Source organism: Nicotiana tomentosiformis, chromosome 10 (assembly GCF_000390325.3).
Source record: "Nicotiana tomentosiformis chromosome 10, ASM39032v3, whole genome shotgun sequence".
In the NCBI taxonomy this organism is placed as follows: Eukaryota; Viridiplantae; Streptophyta; class Magnoliopsida; order Solanales; family Solanaceae; genus Nicotiana; species Nicotiana tomentosiformis.
This window is the reverse complement of record NC_090821.1, coordinates 56,675,808-56,695,824: the sequence shown is the minus strand read 5'-3', so window position 1 is coordinate 56,695,824 and position 20,017 is coordinate 56,675,808. Positions and strand designations below refer to the sequence as shown.

General features: G+C 38.7%; 1 protein-coding gene and 1 long non-coding RNA gene across 2 annotated transcripts in view; both read left to right on the top strand.

Annotated features, from left to right (window-relative positions):
• LOC104094480 (uncharacterized) overlaps positions 1-7,400 on the top strand; it is a 28,559-nt gene extending 21,159 nt beyond the window's left edge. Inside the window, exons 4-5 of the long non-coding RNA XR_685906.4 lie at positions 6,258-6,329; positions 7,160-7,400. This is a non-coding gene — a long non-coding RNA (uncharacterized lncRNA). The remainder of the gene's footprint in view (positions 1-6,257; positions 6,330-7,159) is intronic.
• An 851-nt stretch (positions 7,401-8,251) lies between these two features.
• LOC104094479 (PH, RCC1 and FYVE domains-containing protein 1-like) lies at positions 8,252-18,724 on the top strand. The gene is made up of 10 exons (XM_009600420.4): positions 8,252-8,710; positions 8,812-9,088; positions 9,693-9,779; positions 10,268-10,357; positions 10,480-10,560; positions 10,685-10,843; positions 10,962-13,061; positions 16,012-16,158; positions 17,051-17,337; positions 18,323-18,724. The coding sequence occupies exons 2-10, from the start codon at positions 9,041-9,043 to the stop codon at positions 18,414-18,416; spliced, it is 3,093 nt and encodes a 1,030-aa protein (XP_009598715.1). The 5' UTR covers positions 8,252-8,710; positions 8,812-9,040; the 3' UTR covers positions 18,417-18,724.
• The last annotated feature ends 1,293 nt before the right edge of the window (positions 18,725-20,017 follow it).

The window sequence follows — 20,017 nt, the reverse complement described above, 5'->3', positions numbered from 1 at the left end:
CCTTCGCCGGTGCGGAAATGACTTAAGAGGGATGGGTCTGATTTTGCGGAAAAAGGGCCACACCTGCGAGTGCGTGCCTGCGGACTATTGTCCGCTTCTGCGATATCCTCCGCGCCTGCGGGTCCTTTAGCGCATCTGCAGGCATCGCAAATGCGGCATTTCCCTTCGCACCTGAGACCCCTGACCACACATCCCAAATCCTCTTCTGTGCTTGCCTCTCCGCACGTGCGATCACGTACCTGCGGTCTCTCCACCACAGGTGCAAAAATGACAGATGCCTGAAGACTTCAGCAGCAACACAAATCCAACTTTTGATCCGTTAAGCACTCAAAACTCACCCGAGCCACTCGAAACTCACCCGAGCCCCCAGGACCTCAACCAAACATACCAACCAATCCTAAAATACCATACGAACTTAGTCGAGCCCTCAAATCACATCAACTAACGCTAAAATCACGAATCACCCTCCAATTCAAACCTAAAGAACTTGAAACTTCAAATTCCTACAATCGATGCCAAAACCTATCAATCCACGTCCAAATGACCTCAAATTTTGCACACAAATCATATTCAACATTACATACCTACTCCAACTTCCGGAATCAGAAAATGACCTCGATATCAAAAATTCCACTACCGGCCCAAAACTTCAAAAATTCGACTTTCGCCATTTCAAGCCTAAATGAGCTACGGACCTCCAAAATACAATCCGGACACACCCCTAAACCCAAAAATCACCTAACGGAGCTAACGGAACCGACGGAATTCCATTCCGGAGTCATCTTCACACAATTCTGACTACGGTCCAAATCCTAAGGCTTAAGCTCTCATTTAGGGACTAAGTGTCCCAAAACACTCCGAAACTTAAAACCAATCTTTCCAGCAAGTCACAATAGCAGAAATAGATATGGGGAAAATAGTACATAGGGGTTCGGGACTCTAACTCTCAAAACGACCGGCTGGGTCGTTACATTGATTTAGGAGGGACTTCGCACAACACAGTCCGGACAGAAGAGTTACACAGATCAGAAGGCGCATGATTTGTCATTTATGGTGGGTGATAAGGTTCTCTTGAAAGTCTCGTCGATGAAGGGGATCATGAGTTTCGGGAAGAAGGGCAAGTGGAGCCTAAGGTTTATATGTCCATTTGAGGCGTTGAGACGAGTTGGGGAGGTTGCTTATTGTCATGACCCAAAATCCAACTAGTCGTGATGGCACCTAACCCAACCCGTTAGGTAAGACAATTACCAACTATCCAATTCCAATAATAATCATTAAAGCAATTTAAGTGAATAAAGGTCTTAATCTTATACAATCCCCAAGAACTGGTAGTACAAATCATGAGCTTCTAAGAATAGAGTATACAAAGAGGAAATGAAATAAATATATAATATGTTTGAATAATACATAAACAGAGCTTTTATAAATCCAAGGCTACCCTGAACAAGAGGCAGCTACAACAGGAACGCAGGTACATCTTCAAGTCTCGCAACCATCGAGCACAACAACAACAACAACCAACATCTGCATGCAATGTGCAGAAGTATAGTATCAATACAACCGACCCCATGTACTGAGTAAGTAACAAACCTAGCCGTAGGTTGAAAGTAGTGACGGGTTTCCACCAAGGTCGGGTCCACAACCAATAGTCCACAACAGTCCATAACAACATAAAGTAAATAATACCATAAGTAACTCAGAGATAAAATGCTCAGCCAAATCATGATTTCAAAAATAATAGTTCTTCCTTTCAAATACATCAGTGAAAATCCAAATCGCTTGTCGAAGTTGCCAAAAATATAAATAGTTTGAAAACAATAAATTTCTCCCAAAAGCTTTTCAATAATAAATAAGATATTTCATTTTCCTTCTGGACAACCCGTGTAAAACAAATGCATCACTATGCCCATCTGTCAAAATGTGTGAGAAATCATGAATGATGTGATGTTGTACATCAAGAGGAAAATACATCTCTATGCATGTATGTCATGTGTGCATGCCAATGCGATGCAACTCAGTGATAAAATCATAAACAGCCCCTCGGGCAGAACATCACTCATATACAGTCCCTCGGGCAAACCTCACAGCCACGCATGCCTCTCGGGCATACCTCACAGTCACTCATGCAACTCGGGCATACCTCATAATCACTCATGCCACTCGGGCATACCTTACAATCACTCATGCCTCCCAGCCACTTAGCACTCGGCACTCGGCACTCGCACTCAATAGGTACATGCGTACAGACTCCGGAGGGGCTCCTTCAGCCCAAGCGCTATAATCTGCACGGATAACTCGCGTGCTATAATATCATATCAGAATCCGCACGGACAACTCACGTGCCATAATAAGCCAATAAGGCCTGCTGCAGGCGGGAAACCCTGATCGATATAATAGTAATAATATATATAAAACTAACATGTCCTGTTGCGGCGTGTAACCCGATCCCATAATAATCCTCACAATCAGGCCTTCGGCCTCACTCAGTCATCAATCTCTCCAGTCTCTCGGGCTCACAATGTCATGAAAATAGCCCAAAAATGATGATATGATGTATCAATAAATAACAACAGAGACTGAGATATGATATGCAATGAAATGAATATGACTGAATATGAATTTTTAATTTAAAACAAATAATTCACAACAATATGACCTCTGTGGGTCCCAATATTACTAGCACATAGCCTCAACATAATTTTTAATATGTTTTTTAGCTCAATTTCTTTAACTCATAAAACCGCATGGAAAATGCCAAGATCATTTAACTACAAAATTCTACAGAAATAATTATGTCACAATTTCTATAGTGCACGCCCACACGCCTGTCACCTAGCATGTGCGTAACCTCCTAACAATTCACGAAATACATATATTCAGGGTTCATACCCTCAACTCCAAGATTAGAAGAGTTACTTACCTCGAACAAGCTGAATCCAATGTCGAGCAAGCTAAACAATGCTCCAGAAATCCCATTATGCGCGTATCAACTCCCGAATGACTCGAATCTACCACAATTAATTTGATTCAGTCCACATAATTTATAGGAATTAATTTCATATCAAAATGCTAATATTTTCCACAAAATCTGAAATTATGCCCCAAAAATCACCCGTGGGGCCCACGTCTCGAAATCCAACGAATCTCACAAAATAAAATAACCCATCTAATTACAAGTTCAACCATACTAATTTCACTCAAATCCGACTCCAAATCGGTATTCAAACTTGAAAAATTCGTTTTGTGACATTATAGAAATTTCCTTCTATTTCTCTTGAAGATTCAATAATCTTACACCGAAAATGAAGATTAATTCATGGAATATAATCACAAGGTAGTTAAGAACACTTACCCTAAGTTGTGTGGAAATTTTCCTCTCCAAAATCGCCCAACCCGAGCTCCAAAATCCAAAAATGGGTGAAAAATGTCGAACCCTCGAATTTAAGGTTCTGTCCTAGCGATTTCCGCATTTGCGGACAAGGGGTCGCACCTGCGACCTCGCTTCTGAGGACAAATGGGCGCATTTGTTAGCCAGGCTGCTTCTGCGAAGAGCCAAGCGCGTATGCGACTCTGCACCTGCGGATAAAAATTCTGCTCCTGCGCTGCCCGGCTTCCTCGCCCTTTTCCGCTTCTGCGCCAACCCTTCACACATGCGGCCTCGCAGATGCGGGCGAATTCTTCGCACCTGCAAGCACTGCCCAGTTCCACTCTTGGCCGCTTCTGCGATTGATTTCGTGCACATGCGGCTTCGCACCTGCGATCAAAACTTCACAGGTGCGATCACCAGTAGGCAACAGATCCAGTATTTCCTTAAGTCCAAATTTGATTTGTTAACCATCTGAAACTCACCCGAGCCCCTCGAGACCCCGTCCGAACATACCAACAAGTCTCATAACATAACACGGACCTACTCAAGGCCTCAAACCTACATAACATCGAAACGACGAATCACACCTAAATTCGAAATCATTAAACTTTGAAACTTCAAATTCTATATCTTGTGCCGAAATACATCAAATCACGTCCGATTGACCTCACATTTTGCACACAAGTCACATTTCACATTACGGACCTATTCAAATTTCCAAAATTGGATTCCGACCTCGATATCAAAAACTCAACCCCCCGATCAAACTTCCCAAAAATTCATCTTTCGGCATTTCAAGCCTAATTCCACTACGGACCTCCAAATAATTTTTCTGACATGCTCCTAAGTCCAAAATCACCGTACGGAGCTATTTGAATTATCAAAATTCTAAATCCGGGGTCGTTTACACATAAATCCATATTCGGTCATTATTTTAACTTAAGCTTCAAACCTTGAAACGAAGTGTTCCAATTCATTCCAAAACCTCACCGGACCCGAACCAATTACCCGAGAAATTCACACAACAACTGTAAAGTACAATTTGAGAAGTAAATGGGGAAACAGGGTTGTAATACTCAAAACGACCGGCCGAGTCGTTACACTTATGAGCTTGCCTTGCCTCCCAGTCTATCGGGAGTCCATCCGATTTTCCACGTGTCTATGCTTCGGAGGTATCATGCCGATAGGTCGCATGTGTTAGACTTTAGCACGATCCGACTAGATGAGAGTATAGGTTATGAAGAGGAGTCAGTTGCCATTGTTGACAAACAGGTTCGCCAATTGAGGTCCAAGAAGATTTCTACGATAAAAGTTTAGTGGATGGGCCAACAAGTTGAGGAGGCAACTTGGGAGGCCGAGGACGATATGCGGAGCAGATATCCATACTTATTCGTCACTTCAGGTATGATTCTAGACCCATTTGAGGATGAACGTTTGTTTAAGAGGTAGAGAATGTAACGACTCGATCGGTCGTTTTGCCTTATAGATCCGCGTTCCCCTAAATAATACTTCACGTATGTGCTTTTACAGTTTTATGACTTGCGGGGATGGTTAGTTTGGGATTTGGAAAGGTTCGGGTTGAAATCAGAGCACTTGGTTCCTTAGTTTGGCTTTAAAAGGCTAAGTTTGACTTCGGTCAACGTTTTGAGTAAACGACCTCAGAATCAGGATTTTATAGGTCCAATATGTTCGTATGATGATTTTGGACTTGGGCGTATGTTCGAATCGGGTTTTGGACGACCCGGGAACGTTTCGACGCTTAATAGTGAAAGTTGACTATTTGAAGGTTTTAAAGTTTTTTAAATTTGGTTTGGAGTAGGTTTTGGTGTTATCAAGATCCGTTTGGAATTTCGAGTTCGGGAATAGTTCTGTATGGTGATTTAAGACTTGCACGTAAAATTTGGTGTTATTCCGAGTAATTTAAGTATGTTTCGGCGCGCTCGGAGTAAGTTGAAGAACTTGAAGTTCCTAAGTTGATTCAATTTGGTTTGAGGTGTGATCCTTACTTTTGATGTTGTTTTATGCATTACGAGGGTTCGAGCAAGTTCGTTTTATGATTTTAAACTTGTTGGTATGTTTGGGCGGGCCCCGGATGTCCATCGGACTAGGCACGGACCAAGTTTGGACTTAGGGGCAGCAGCTGAAGCACCAGGCTTCTGGTGTAATCGCACCTGCGGAGGGTTAGCCATAGGTGCGAGCTCGCAGAAGCGGCCTAGGAAGAGCAGCCTAGGAACCGCAGATGCGGGTGGGCATGTGCACCTGCAAACTCGCAGGTGCGATAGAAGAAATCGCAGGAGCGGCGTGTGTGTCACAAGAGCGGACCCGCAGAAGCGAGCCAGAGGTCCGTAGAAGCGGAAGTATGCCACTAGGAAAGGGCCACATCTACGATGACTTTTCCGCATATGCGGAGCCGAAGAAGCGGCCAACCCTCCGCAAGTGCGAAAATCGCAGAAGGCAGAACGTCATTTAAGACGGGACTTAGGCATTTGAGCTCATTTATTTCAATCCTTGGGCGATTTTTGGATGCTCTTAGAGAAGGGGCTTTCACCTAACACTTTGAGGTAAGTAATTTCTACACAATATGAGTTAAATACATAGATTATAGGTAGATTCAACATGAAAATTTTGGAAAATCATGAGTTTAGATGAAAAATCAAGGTTTTGATAAAAATGATATTTAACAACGAAAATGGTTATGGAATTTAGTGAAAATTATATATTTGAGTTCGTGAGGTTATAGGTAACAACTTTCTTTAAAAATTTCCGAAATCCAGGCACGTGGGCCCGGGATGAATTTAGGAATTCTTCAATTGGGGTTGGGTAATCACTCTAATAGTTATAATATGAACTTTTGAACATGTATTGATTATTTTATATAACATTTGTCTAGTTTCGAGACGTTTGGCACCGAGTTGAGGATTCAAAGCATAGTTGTGGACCGGAAAGTGGGGTTTGAAACAAGGTAAGTCTCTTTTCTAACTTTGTAAGAGGGAATTAACCCCATAGGTGAATTGAATTAATATGTGCTTATATTTGTGGGGGCTACATACGTACGAGGTGACGAGAGTATGTACGTAGCTACTAATATTGCTTATGTCGGGGTAGTTTAGGACCCAAATCATGTTATACTTGCAATGTTTGCGACTTACTTATTAATTTATGTGCTAAGTTATATTGGAACTTGATAAAGGAATTGTAAAAGGTAGAATTGCAATTACTTGAGTTTTGGACGGGTTACTTGGCCATTAATAAGAATTTGCGCTTCTTTGAATATTAGCCTCTTAATAATCTTTGAATCAATTGTTTATAAAGTATTTCTCTTCTTGTGAAGCGGGTCGAACGCCTCAGCAGTAGAATAGATGTATTTATGGTTTGTGTCGTTCGACCCTCGGCAGTGCACAATATATATATATATATATATATATATATATATATATATATATATATATATTGGATCGGGTCGTACGACCTCGGCATAATTCGTGCGTAATAATATTTGGAGCCCAATTATATTTGATTTTATTTCATTGGCTTGAGTGATTGAATTGTTAAATGATGGAAATTGAACTGGGATTTACTAATAGTGAAAGGATTGTCCACTATTTCTTGTTATTGGGTTTTCAGCTTCATTTATGTAGCACATGCTTAATTACAAATCTCAATATTTTATTATTAGCCCATAGTAAGTGTCGAAATAGATCACTCGTCACTACTTCTTCGAGGTTAGACTCGATACTTATTGGGTACATGTTAATTATGTACTCACGTTACACTTCTGTACTGATCGTGCAGGATCTGAGGCAGGTGCATCTGGTTATCATCCCGGGGCGCATCCTTGATTCCACGAGACTTTGCGGTGAGCTGCCTTCCGAGCCCGTTCTGCAGCACCCGAAGTCTTTCTTTTGCTTTTATTTCCTGTCTATTTCACTTGAGACAGTAGTGTAGTATTTTTGTATATTCTACTAGTAGCTCATACACTTGTGACACCTGATCTTGGGGATCATGCTAGTAGACTATTGATGATATTTGGTTATTTACTTTACTTCATTTGCTCTTAAAATTTGGTTATCTCTCATTTTATTAAATTTTCACATCTTATTTACTCAATAATTAAGAATCGGCTATTTCTAAACTGTTAAAAGAAATAATCACGTGGTTAGTTCATTGTTGGTTTGTCTAGCGGTAACGTTGGGCGTCATCATGACCTATAGGATAAATTGGATCGTGGCAAGGATAAAACGAACTTATTAAAAGAAGTACTAAAATTTTGAATGGAATTCTTTTCTAGAAAAACAAAACAAAATTTCATATACCGTCAAACGGTAAAAATTGAGAAATAAAAGTGTAGAAACCAAACAAATCAATCATTTATCCGGAGGATCCGATATTAATCCTCTCGTACCTATTAATTGATGTATCTGTAATGCATTTCCTTTAGCTCCCGAGAAAAATATTATATGAACTGGATTAAAAATGTTAATCATCCTAAAATTAAAATTTATTTCTTTTGTAAATATTCACTTGTAGCATATAATATTTTGAAGAATTGACGTAATTTTATTTCAATAATTAATTTTTGCTTACCACGTCCTTTAGGGGTCACCGAATCAATAGCAATAAGTCCGAGTTGAAGAGACTCATATAAGATGGTGCAAGATTTTTCTACTTGTTTCTTTCTCTTATTTTAGATAAGTTGTGAATCCAGAATATTGTAGTCTTCTGCGATGAAATAAGTTAAAGACGAAGTTTTTTTTCCAAAAGAAACAAAAAGGACTTTCAATATCTTTTTCTTTTTGATGAAGAAGTAGAGATGATTTGATTAAAGGAATATATTTAATTTAAAGTGAAGTATTAGAAACCTCTTTTTTGTTTGACTAATAGGGTCTCGGATACAAATACATATACTTTTTGGCCTTATTCGTCAAAAAGACAAAACCAAACATCTCAATCATCAAATCCGAGGTTGGTACTTTGTCAGGTCGCTGACATGTATTGAACTTCACCAGATAACATGAACAATAAACAAATAAATTAAAAAAGAGATCATTGGTACAAACAACACCAAAAAGAACATTAAGGGACGCACGAAAGAATTATTTTCCTTTAAAAAAAATTGTATTATTACTTTTACTATAATATGGGTTTCTAAAAATAATAAAAAAATTCAAGATTGAAATTAAAGCAAGAACGCATTCTTTTCAATTTTCATACTCAAAAAACATTCATTGTTTGCATGTTTGTATCCAATTTTTGGCTATTGGCTTAAGCTCCCAAAAGACATTTTTTTGGCTCATCAGATAAGTATCAACGGCTCAATCGTCTCAAAATTTTCAAGAAAAGAAGGTAAAACATGACCTTTTTTGTTATAGAATCAAATTATCCTGTTTAATTTCATTTCTTGAATTTATACAAAATTTTCATAAATGGTGACTTTCTGTTTTCAGCTGCTGGAGGAGTTGAATGTTGGTTGCTATTTGGACAAGGGAATGTTTTATTGAGAATTTTATGACTTGTACATACAATGGGATAAATGAAGGAATTGGGTGCTGTATTTAATGTAGCTGAGGGGATTGAGGGTATTAGTATATGGGGTATACTAGTAGGGGAAGGAGTTTTCCCTGTGGTTGTTCAGATGGGTGCTGGGGATTTTCACCTAATAGTATTACCACTTGAATGGCTGATTTCCAGAGGTCTAGTCTTGCTGATAGGGACATTGATCAGGTACTTATTTTGCTTCCTTTTTGTTTTATTCGCAAAACTACTATAGCGTAATTAGAGACGGGTCCAGGATTTGAAGTTATTAGTATTGAACTCATTATACTTTTAATAAATATGAGTTCAAAATCTAATATATGTTGAAATTTCAGTGGTTTTTCACCCACATTGATATACATGCATACGTTACAGAGGCGGACCTATGCTTGTAGAAGAGGGGTCACCAGACCCCGTTAACTTCGGCAAAATTCTAAATATATAAGTGTATATGTTGAAAAACCGTCATATATTTTGCTTGGAACCCTTAAGATCAAAAATCCGATGGGGGCACTGGTTGAGCAGTTGCTCTATGTCCCCGCCACCTTCACATCCTAGGTCTGCCTCTGCATACGTACCTAATATATATATATATATATGTGTGTGTGTTTTGCATCCAAAATATGGAGTTCAGTTAAGCCCATAGCATAGAGGCTCCCTCTGCCTCTGAGAGTAATTATGAGGTTCTAGATTTGGGAATGCAAAATGAATGTATTTATCACGCTGCATGTAGATATTAAGCTTAACTGTTTCTGCTTGCTATCTTTTCTTCTTGGCTTTGTTTCATTTGAAGGCCATTGCAGCGCTTAAGAAAGGAGCAAATCTGCTGAAGTATGGGCGCAGAGGAAAACCCAAGTTCTGTCCTTTTCGTCTTTCTAATGTGAGTTCTTTAATTATCTCATTTTCAATATTATTATTTTCCTTTGTGGGTCATGAGGCTAAAATGCATGCTGAAGGACATAATACAGTATCTATGCATTTAAGTTCTTAACATCTTCAGTCTGCAGAAAGACACATTAAAATTAGTGGTCTCGTTGGAAGTGAGTATGACGTTTGTATGATACTAGAAAAGTTAAGAACCACGGCATTATGTCTTTGCTGATATTCATTCTTATATGAACATTTTGTCAAAAGATAGAAACTGTTTGACGTTCAGGATCCCTTATAATTTGCACAGAGTATCATGCACAAAGTTAAGATCCACCGAGTTCTGAATCGTGCACAAGCTGTCCTCGGGGATTTTTTGATTATCAAAAAAATGTTGAATATGCATTTCAATAAGTACTAGTTCTTTTTTTACTTGTTGGAAACTTGATTACAAGTTGTATTTATGCCGTATCACTAAGGGCTTTCTTGGATATGTATCAGGACGAATCTGCGTTGGTATGGTATCACGGCAAAGAAGAAAAACAGCTTGAACTGTGTCATGTTTCAAGGATTATTCCTGGACAGAGAACTGTGAGTTTGACTATTTCCACATTTCTTCCCTAATAAAGGAAATTTTCTCCCTCAATTTTCTTGTTCTGGAGCTTTCGTTTCAAGTGGCTGAACAAAACAGCTTTAATATTTCTCCTCCTTAGGCAATATTCCAGCGATATCCTCGACCTGAAAAGGAGTATCAATCATTTTCTCTCATCTGTAATGACAGATCTTTGGACTTGGTAGGTTTCTGATTTGTCTCCTCAATGAAAATAAATATGCTTTCCTGCTGTAAAAAAATGAGCATTTTGATTTCTACAACATAGTCTTAAAAACATTTCTACAACTCTAATGATATCTGTGTAGATCTGTAAAGACAAGGATGAAGCTGAGGTATGGATTGCTGGGCTGAAGGCAATAATTACACGGGGACGCTCTCGCAAAGGAAGAAATGATGCAAGAAGTGAACCCGTGTTTCCTGATAGTCCGCATGGTGAACGAGTCACCACATCAACTTCATCTATTGTATGTTAGCATTTGTTGTACCTTCTTTAGTTGTGTGTGTTCATTCTTTCTCTCCTCTCACTCCTTCCCTCGTCCAACTGATTCAAGAATGCTGTATGACCATCTTTTTTTGCCTCAGGAACAAGGAGACAATCAGAGAACTGAGAGTCTACCTCAGAGCAGGCTCGGAAAAGCCTATGCTGACATTATTTCATACACTGCAGCTGCCAAGAGTCCTACACTTGCTGAAACAGTTGCCTTTAATCTTAGCTCGTTGTCTTCTGGAACAGTTGACAACTCAAATGCTCGAAGTTCTACGGCCGATACATTCCGAGTTAGTTTATCTAGTGCCATAAGTTCATCCAGCCAGGGTTCTTGCCTTGAAGATTTTGATAACCTAGGAGATGTCTTCATTTGGGGAGAAGGTACTGGCAACGGGCTATTGGGCGGTGGTAAGCACAGAATTGGCAGATCATCTGGCACAAGGATTAATGCGTATACCCCCAAGGCACTAGAGTCAACTGTGGTACTCGATGTTCAGAGTATTGCCTGTGGTACTAAGCATGCTATGTTAGTTACAAAACAAGGAGAGGTATTCAGCTGGGGTGAAGAAGCAGGCGGCAGGCTGGGGCATGGGGCAGAAACAGACGTTTCACATCCCAAGCTCATCAACAATCTCAGAGCAATGAATGTTGAGGTAATTGCATGTGGAGAATATCACTCATGTGCTGTTACATCCTCCGGGGATCTATACACCTGGGGTGACGGCGCCAAAAGCTCAGGTTTGCTTGGACACAGAAGTGAAGCCAGTCACTGGATCCCAAAGAGAGTATGTGGGCTCATGGAAGGTTTAAGAGTGGCTCATGTTTCCTGTGGGCCTTGGCATACAGCTCTCATAACATCTGCCAGCCGCTTGTTTACATTTGGAGATGGAACTTTTGGTGCGTTGGGTCATGGGGATCGTTCCGTATATATTACTCCTAGAGAGGTGGAAAGTTTTAAAGGACTGAGGACACTCAAGGTTGCTTGTGGTGTTTGGCATACTGCTGCTATAGTTGAACTAATGAGTGGATTGGATTCTGGACCATCCGATGGTCCGTCCGGAACGCTATTCACCTGGGGAGACGGAGACAAAGGGCGACTAGGACATGGTGGCGATGAACCGAGACTAGCTCCTGAGTGCATAGCTGCATTGGTTGGCATAAACTTCAGTCAAGTAGCCTGTGGCTATACCATGACCGTTGCATTGACAACTGGGGGCCGAGTATATACAATGGGTAGTACTGTTTATGGCCAGCTTGGTTTCCCTCTAGCAAATGGGAAGTTACCAATTCGTGTAGAAGGTAATATTGCTGACAGTACTGTGGAGGAAATTTCTTGTGGTTCACACCATGTTGCAGTTTTGACGTCCAAAACAGAAGTTTATACGTGGGGAAAGGGTGAAAATGGACAACTAGGTCATGGGGACTGTGAGAATAAGTATACGCCAACTCTAGTAGATATTTTGAGGGATAAACAAGTAAAGAGAATAGTGTGTGGTTCAAATTTTACTGCTGCTATTTGTGTACACAATTGGGCATTAAGTGCTGATAATTCTGTATGCTTTGGATGTCGTATCCCTTTCAATTTCAGAAGAAAACGTCATAATTGTTACAATTGTGGGTTTGTCTTTTGCAAAGCATGCAGCAGCAAAAAATCACTTAAAGCATCATTAGCCCCAAGCACAAACAAGCCATATCGTGTCTGTGATGATTGTTTTGACAAGTTACAGAAAACAATTGAATCAGAATCTATGTCTCGAGTTCCAAAAGTCAAAACTGGAATTTATAAGGCTTATGAACAGACAGATAAAGAGAGCGGGCTTCCTCTATTTGTAGGTCAAACTTCCAGACTCTCGTCTTCTGACTCATTCAACCGCATTCAGGGCAGAATTTCCAGGGTTGATCAAAATGAGAACCCTGCATTTTCTTTTCAAAGTGAAAATGCTCAGAGGGAAAGCTTTTCCTTACCTAAATCACCAATCAGTCCATTTCGAGTTTCAAAAAGTCTCTTATCAGCTTCTCTTCCGAGTGCGAGAGTGGTTTCTCAGTCGACATCTCCTTTGCCAGGAAAGACAAGTCCATCATGGCCTGCAATACCAACTCCGTATCGTCCTGTTCGTACAGCTGAAGTAGTTGTAGATAATTTGAAGCCTATTAATGAGAGCTTAAGCCAGGAGGTCAAACAATTAAAGGCACAGGTGAGCTATTTCTATGCGGGGGGGAAAATTTCCAGTTTCTTCATGCTAAATCCTAATGCTTGTGTTATTTCAACTCTATATCTCTTTATGGCTTCTTGCTAATTATAAATCTGTGTTCTGATGAGCACTCCGCCTGTAATTGTTTTTGCCTATTATTGAATTCATGAGGTGCTAATGCAAAGTTAAAAACAAATAGTCAGTTACTAACTTTCAGTTCGTTCTAAAACATTTAACAGCATCATAATGATGCTAAATTCATGCCACAACTTCTAATTTATATTCTTATATGGAAGATTCAATTATAAATATCCAATACAACTGTCATTGGAGCAGTTCAGTAGAGTATGTGATGTTCGCATTTCAAATTGCTCCTTCGATGTGAAAAAGATGTGTATGCATGCGGTGCGATAGATAGACATGACATGATTTCATGTCTATACACATTATGTTGATTTTAGGTGCTACAAGATTAGGTTCCTGAAATGATTGATGTTTTTTTATAAGCTTAAATGATTAATATTTTTATTTGAATTCAGCTCTCCTTACGAAAAGGTCTGTTTTTAATCTGCCTCCCAAAATCTCTTCCCTCCTGTATAACCATCCGTTATATCTGTTTCCAGATATCCAAGTTGTGTTATTGAGATAACTACGTTTCAAGAAATTATCTGTTGATTTTATGCGTGAAAATGGGCTAATGCTGTTTCTCATTTCGGTGTTACCTTCAACGGGATGTTGGACAGCCTATAAACCTACATGTCATGAACCGTCGTGTAGACACATTGACAAGAAGAAGATATGAGGAGAAAAAGATAGGAGAAAACCATTCTACACTTTATCCAGCGATTACTTAAGAATGAAGTTGTCCTACATCTGAAAAATAATTTTGAATCTTGTATGTGCAACCATCTGCTTTTAATTTGACGTGCAACTAATAAAAGAGCAGCCCGGTGCACTAAGCTCCCGCTATGTGGGGGGTCCAGGGAAGGGACGGACCACGGGTCTATTGTACACAGTCTTACCCTGCATTTCTGCAAGAGGCTGTTTCCACGGCTCGAACCCGTGACCTCCTGGTCATATGGCCGGACCACATGACGTGCAACTATAGTAGCATCTTAAAACTAGCAAACAAACTATTTCAGATAGCTAATTACATTGGTGGATGATCAGTAGCTTTGCATCTTTATTTAATAAGATAAAGGTCGATCAAGATGGAAACTTAAATCGATTAGTTTTGGACATGGGATTAGGTGCGAATTTCAGTGACTATGCTGTATGAATCATTCATCCCCTTGAATATGTGGTTGCAAGCTGTAGGTGAAGTAGAGGAGAATTAAATTGGAGGAATGTTCACCTCGATCGCTCATGCTATTGGATTTTAAATAGTGTTTAAACATGTTCTGAAGGATTAATAACAGTCCTTGAATCTCTTTGATTGATCCTGATAATAAATCAGCCTAAATGATCCTAACTGATATATCAATTCTCTTCTTAATTATTGTTTAATTAACAAAACATTCTTAATATCCTTTTAAATTTGACCTTAAATATTGTATGCTCCAAACTTGTTGTTAATGTATTCGACCCTGAAGTTTCGAAGTGATTTTGTGAGGATATCTGCTAACTAGTCACTTGTATTAACAAAACTGGTAGTTATACATTCTATTCAAAAAAATTGCCTGATAATGTAACAATCAAATTCTATGTCCTTTAGTATTTCATGAACCCCAGAATTTGAAACAATTTGTAATGCGGTTTGACTCTCACTAATCCGTTTCATATGTTCATTTCCTCCAATTTTCTATGAAACCAAGCTTCTTAAGTTTCCAAGATAGTAGGCCGCTGACAGTTAAGATGCAACACGTTAAGGTGGATCATCTATATGAAGGAGATCATTCAAGTCTGCGTCAGAATACCTAACACCTCTGCATGTCTCCTGTCCTTATGCAAAAAAATAAAAAAGAAGAAGCAATCGACGTAATAGAGGGGTATGATTAGAGGTATCTGAGACCAAAAGATCATAGGAAAATCTAATTTTGAAACAAGAAGAAAAAGTACCTGAATTTCCAAGTGAGGAATCACTGATAAACTAAACCATTGAGTTTCAAAGGGTGGTGATAGGTCAGTATGATGTGAAAGGCTCAGAGAACTAGGTGGAGTGGTTATCAACTAGATTGCCGATGCGAGAAGTTCATCAAGATTGGCTTGATTTTCTGTCCACCCTAGTAAAGCTAAAATTGTTACTCTCACTGAAAAGACTTGTTTGTGCATATTGTCTACGACACTTATTCTTGGCTTGAGAATGCGCTCTCTTTTCTGTTTTCAATGCTCTCTCTCTTCTGATAAGAGAAAGAGCAATAGGCTGAATGACTGTTATTCCACTTATAGTTAAAGTGCCATGCTTACAAGAAGTGGAGGGTGTACATGCTCCTCTTTTGTTCGATGGGATTTCCATTTTGGAGGCTGGGTTTGAAGCGGCAGTGCAGCCTAGAAATCACTTCCAAGAGACAAAATTAAGTCCTTGTTCGTCGAAAGCTTCTGTGTATCTGTTCTTTGGAAAATTTCCTGTTCTGGCCTTTTTGTCCTTTTGACGGTTGAACTGGAGATCTGGATAATGTACCAATTTTTCAGGGAAATGATTTCGTACCCTGGTTCTAATACCATGTAAAAAAGTAGTAGAGAAGAGAACTAGACGAATGTTCAGCTTGATTATTCGCTGAAGAAACCATGGCTTAATTAGTGTTGACAGTTGACACAGTCTAAATTAGGAAAGAATGCATAATTACAGTCATAACATCTTTCTGATTGATCCTAACTGATAATGTATCTTTTTAGTTGATCCTTACTAATATACACAATAGTTTAAATATTCTTGATGCATACCTCTGCGAGCAATTAAGTAACGTGATAACAAAGCTCCATACTGATGAGATTGACTCAAAAATGTTTGTAGTTGGAAGATCTTGCAAGAAAATCTCAACTTCTTGAAGTTGAACTTGAGAGAAAGACAAAGCAGTTGAAGGATGTTACTGCAAAAGCAGCTATTGAAGAAGAGAAAAGAAAAGCGGCAAAACAAGTAATCAAGTCTCTAACAGCCCAGGTTGGATGATCTTTATATTCAAACATTTTATCTCCAATGTTTGCATTGTTGTTGCACATAAAGATCTTGTAACCATTTTAGCGTTCTTCAGTTCAATCAAGTTTTAATAGCTTTATATTATCATACGCCCAGATCAAATTTTGTTCTGTTCTTGGCAAAATTTGTTATCTATTTGCTCATCAATTGCAGTCATTCATTTTCTGTTAGCAGTTACTGAAGCTAGTTCCAACTTGTGGGAACTCAATCTATTAGTTCGGATATTGTAGCGCTCACATTATTCATTCAACCGTATATGCTGCTCATCGCTGTTTTACCATGACATAAATTTACATGGTACACACTTACATGTGCATGACCTATAAGGTTCTCATTATGCATCGGCTAGCTATTTGAGATTCTCAGAAAGCGGTCAGAGTATGTCTTCTGTGTTTTTGTTTATTTGGTTAATATCTCATATTTTCCAGTCATTTCGTATACTCACTGCATAAAACGAATCACTTTCTTCATAAGCTTAACTAGCTGATGAGTAACAAGTAGTACAAATTGCTGTAAGATGGTTTAGTTGCAGAAAATCATCTCTTCTCGACTCAAGAGAGGAAAAACTTTATAGTTGAGAAGACTAAAAGATGGAGGACAGGCAGTTTTCATACTTCAAGAAGATGAAATTACATCTAGAAAAGAAAGTCTTCTAGTCTTGTCCCTCACAAATTAGTTTACCTCGATACCTCCCATCACCGATTGTCTCCTCGCTGGTCAACTATATTAGATGTGCTTTGCTTTTTTTCTTCTTCCCATCTCTTCTAATGTTTTCAGTTCATACTTGGATATCTGCTTATTCCTTTGAGATCGGTGTCCTGTATTCTAATGGCATGGATATTCCAATTTTCTACAGCTGAAGGAGATCACTGAAAGGCTTCCAGAAGAGCAGATCTCCACCGGCAATTTAGATTTTAATGCTGAACAAACATCGTGTGACCGTAGCCGTCCTTCTAATGGTAGTTGTATAAGCACCGCAGCCATAACCGAGTGCAGTGGTAGTTCTAATACTCCTGTCTCAGCCAAGGGTATTAAGTCTAGAAAGCAGAAGGCTGAGCGAATGATACAAGTTGAACCAGGCATCTACCTGTATCTTTTTTCCTTACCAGATGGAGGCAATGAACTGAAACGAGTTCGTTTCAGGTACTTATCTTTTTAACCTGTTTCATTTTTTGGGCAGTAAAAATAACTAACCACTCAGCAGTTTACTCTTTCCATTGAACAACTTCAGTAAGAGCTTATAATATGTGATATTTGACTTGTGAATCGGAGAATTAGCTAGCAATTTCTCTTTTCATGTTTTTGTATTCATCATATGTGCTGTCCAATTTAACAACTTATTATGCTTCCTGAATTGAAGGGGAATCTTGGAGCAACGGTCAAGTTGTCTCCGTGTGACCTATAGGTCACGGGATTGAGCCATGGAATCAGTCACTGCATACATGTGCGGCCCTTCCCCGGACCCTGCGTGAACGCGGGATGCTTTGTGCACTGCCCATTATGATTCCTGAATTGACGACTAGTCTGTTTTCGTCAATGCCAACTGATATCAGAAATGGTTCATTTGCATGCATGTATGTCCTTTTTATTTGGCATGATCATGTAAACCTCTGATCAATAGCTTCAAATTGCCGGAAGAGTCAGAGCATTTAGCGAGAGGAACAGAAAACTGTGATTTCAGCTAAAATACCTGTAAAAGTTGTTACTGTATACTTTTGTTTCTTGAAAAAACAGTATTCGACATCAAATAGGTGGAATAATTCTCTTCATACTTACCTAAAAGCGGAGCCTTGGAGCAATGGCTAAGTTGTCTCCGTGTGACCTATAGATCACGTGCTCGAGCCGTGGAATCAGCTACTAATGCTTGCATCAGGGTAGGCTGCCTATATTACACCCCTAGGGTGTGGCCCTTCCCCGGGCTCTGCGTGAACGCGGGATGCTTGGTGCACCGGGCTGCCCTTTTTATATGTACCTAAGTCCTAACTAAAAAGTGTCATTGCAGATCAAACAAAGACTCATGAAACATAAATGCATTGCAGATGAATCTAAATTAGTGTTTAATTATTAACTTTGCTTCGACTTGAATTATCTTGATTTGTTTGCTGAAGTTTCGTGTGCTTTCCTACAGCCGTAAAATCTTCACAGAGGAAGAGGCAGAAAAGTGGTGGAATGAAAATGGACAAAAAATCTGCGAGAAGTACAACATCACACCTAATGTCTAATTTGTAGCAACTGGGAATTTGTTACAGGAAAAGACGCTAAGGATGGATTTTGACGATCTTCTCTGCTCTTTGCTGTGGAAGTGTAAATTTTCTACTATCTTCGAGCAAGCTAGATTCTGCATTCAAACAACAAAGAGCAGCAGAAAATAGGAAAAGGTTAAATAGTATGTCTATATTTTCTTTGATGTGTGCATTTGTATATCAGTTTTTGATGCAGATGTCTCTATTTTTTGATGATCTCATTTCAACTAATGGCTAGTTTTCATGTAGAACAGTAGTGAGTGAGAAAATTAACAAATTTGTAGGTAGAGTTTTTTTTTCTTTTTTCTTTGACTTTTATTTATGAATTTGATACAATAGTCAGAGTTGTCGCATTCTTATGAATATACTCTGTGTAGAGAGGAAAGTTGTTTTTAGAGGGATGCTGTTTTGCATGCTTTCCTTTATGAGATTAATAACTTTAAATTACTTTTTAGAAACTGGCTATGTTTTAAACAATACCCTTAAAAGCAGTTACCTGATCCTGATGTCATTTCTACACTGAACTCTAAATTCCATAATAGAGTTTCTAAATTCTACAACTGAAACTCCATAATAATGTCGGGAATTTTACTTGTGAAATCTCAAACTTCAGGACATGGGTTATATTTTAAAGATATGGCCAGTGCGGGCTATTTTGTAGAAATGACACCAGATAGCCACTCTAAAGGGCTGCTATTTAGGAATTAACTAGTGCGTCCTGAATTTCATTTTTTCAACTCGACAAAAATATCCTTAAGTTAAAAAATTTAATTTAAAATTTCAGGACAAAAATAAGTATTGATTAATTTTTAAATAATATTCCTGAGAATGGCTATATGTGCACTTGCCCTGCCCCTACTATTTCTACATGACGGAATGCTAAGCCCTAGGTGAAAACAAATGGGGTAAAGGCCCATAAAGTACAAAGTGGGCCCAAATATGATTTTGTCAAATCCAAACAAGAAAGTCATATATGAATATTCATCTATAATATAAAACCATGAATATTCATCTATAATATAACTATGTACAGGCAACTATCAAGCGGTAAGTTTTAAAATAGGAATTTAACCCTTCCACCTAGTCGTTTAAATTTATAATAGCCGATAGATAAATCATATATGAATATTCATCTATAATATACGTATAATTATGTATAATTAATGTATAATTCATGTATATCATAAACAATAAATATGGCTACAGATTTCATTTTAAAAAGGAAATAAAAATGAAGGGTGACAAAGGAGGCCACGATCTGCCACTCTTTTATTGAAACGTGTGCGCTTACAGCCAATCAATATTTAGGCCATTAGGGAGTGTTTGGTATGACATTTTTACTGTTTAGTTGTACAAAATAGTTTGGAAAATATTTTCCTATAAATCATATTTCCTGAAGTTGGAGGAAAATAAAAAGTTAGGAAAATATTTTCTAAAAATTCTGCTTACCCTCACATCTAACCCCAACCTCCTCCAACCTCAATTTTTTATTTTTTTATTTTTCTGCGCCACTCATCCACCCTAACCCAATAACCCCCGCAAATTCTATTTTCTTTTTTTGGGTATTTTTAATTTTCTGT

Coding starts and splice junctions, on each gene's coding strand:
- LOC104094479 (XM_009600420.4), top strand. CDS start 9,041: ATGGCTGATTTCCAGAGGTCTAGTCTTGCTGATAGGGACATTGATCAG. Junction 9,089..9,692: donor CTGATAGGGACATTGATCAG/GTACTTATTTTG, acceptor TTTCATTTGAAG/GCCATTGCAGCGCTTAAGAA. Junction 17,338..18,322: donor CTGAAACGAGTTCGTTTCAG/GTACTTATCTTT, acceptor GCTTTCCTACAG/CCGTAAAATCTTCACAGAGG.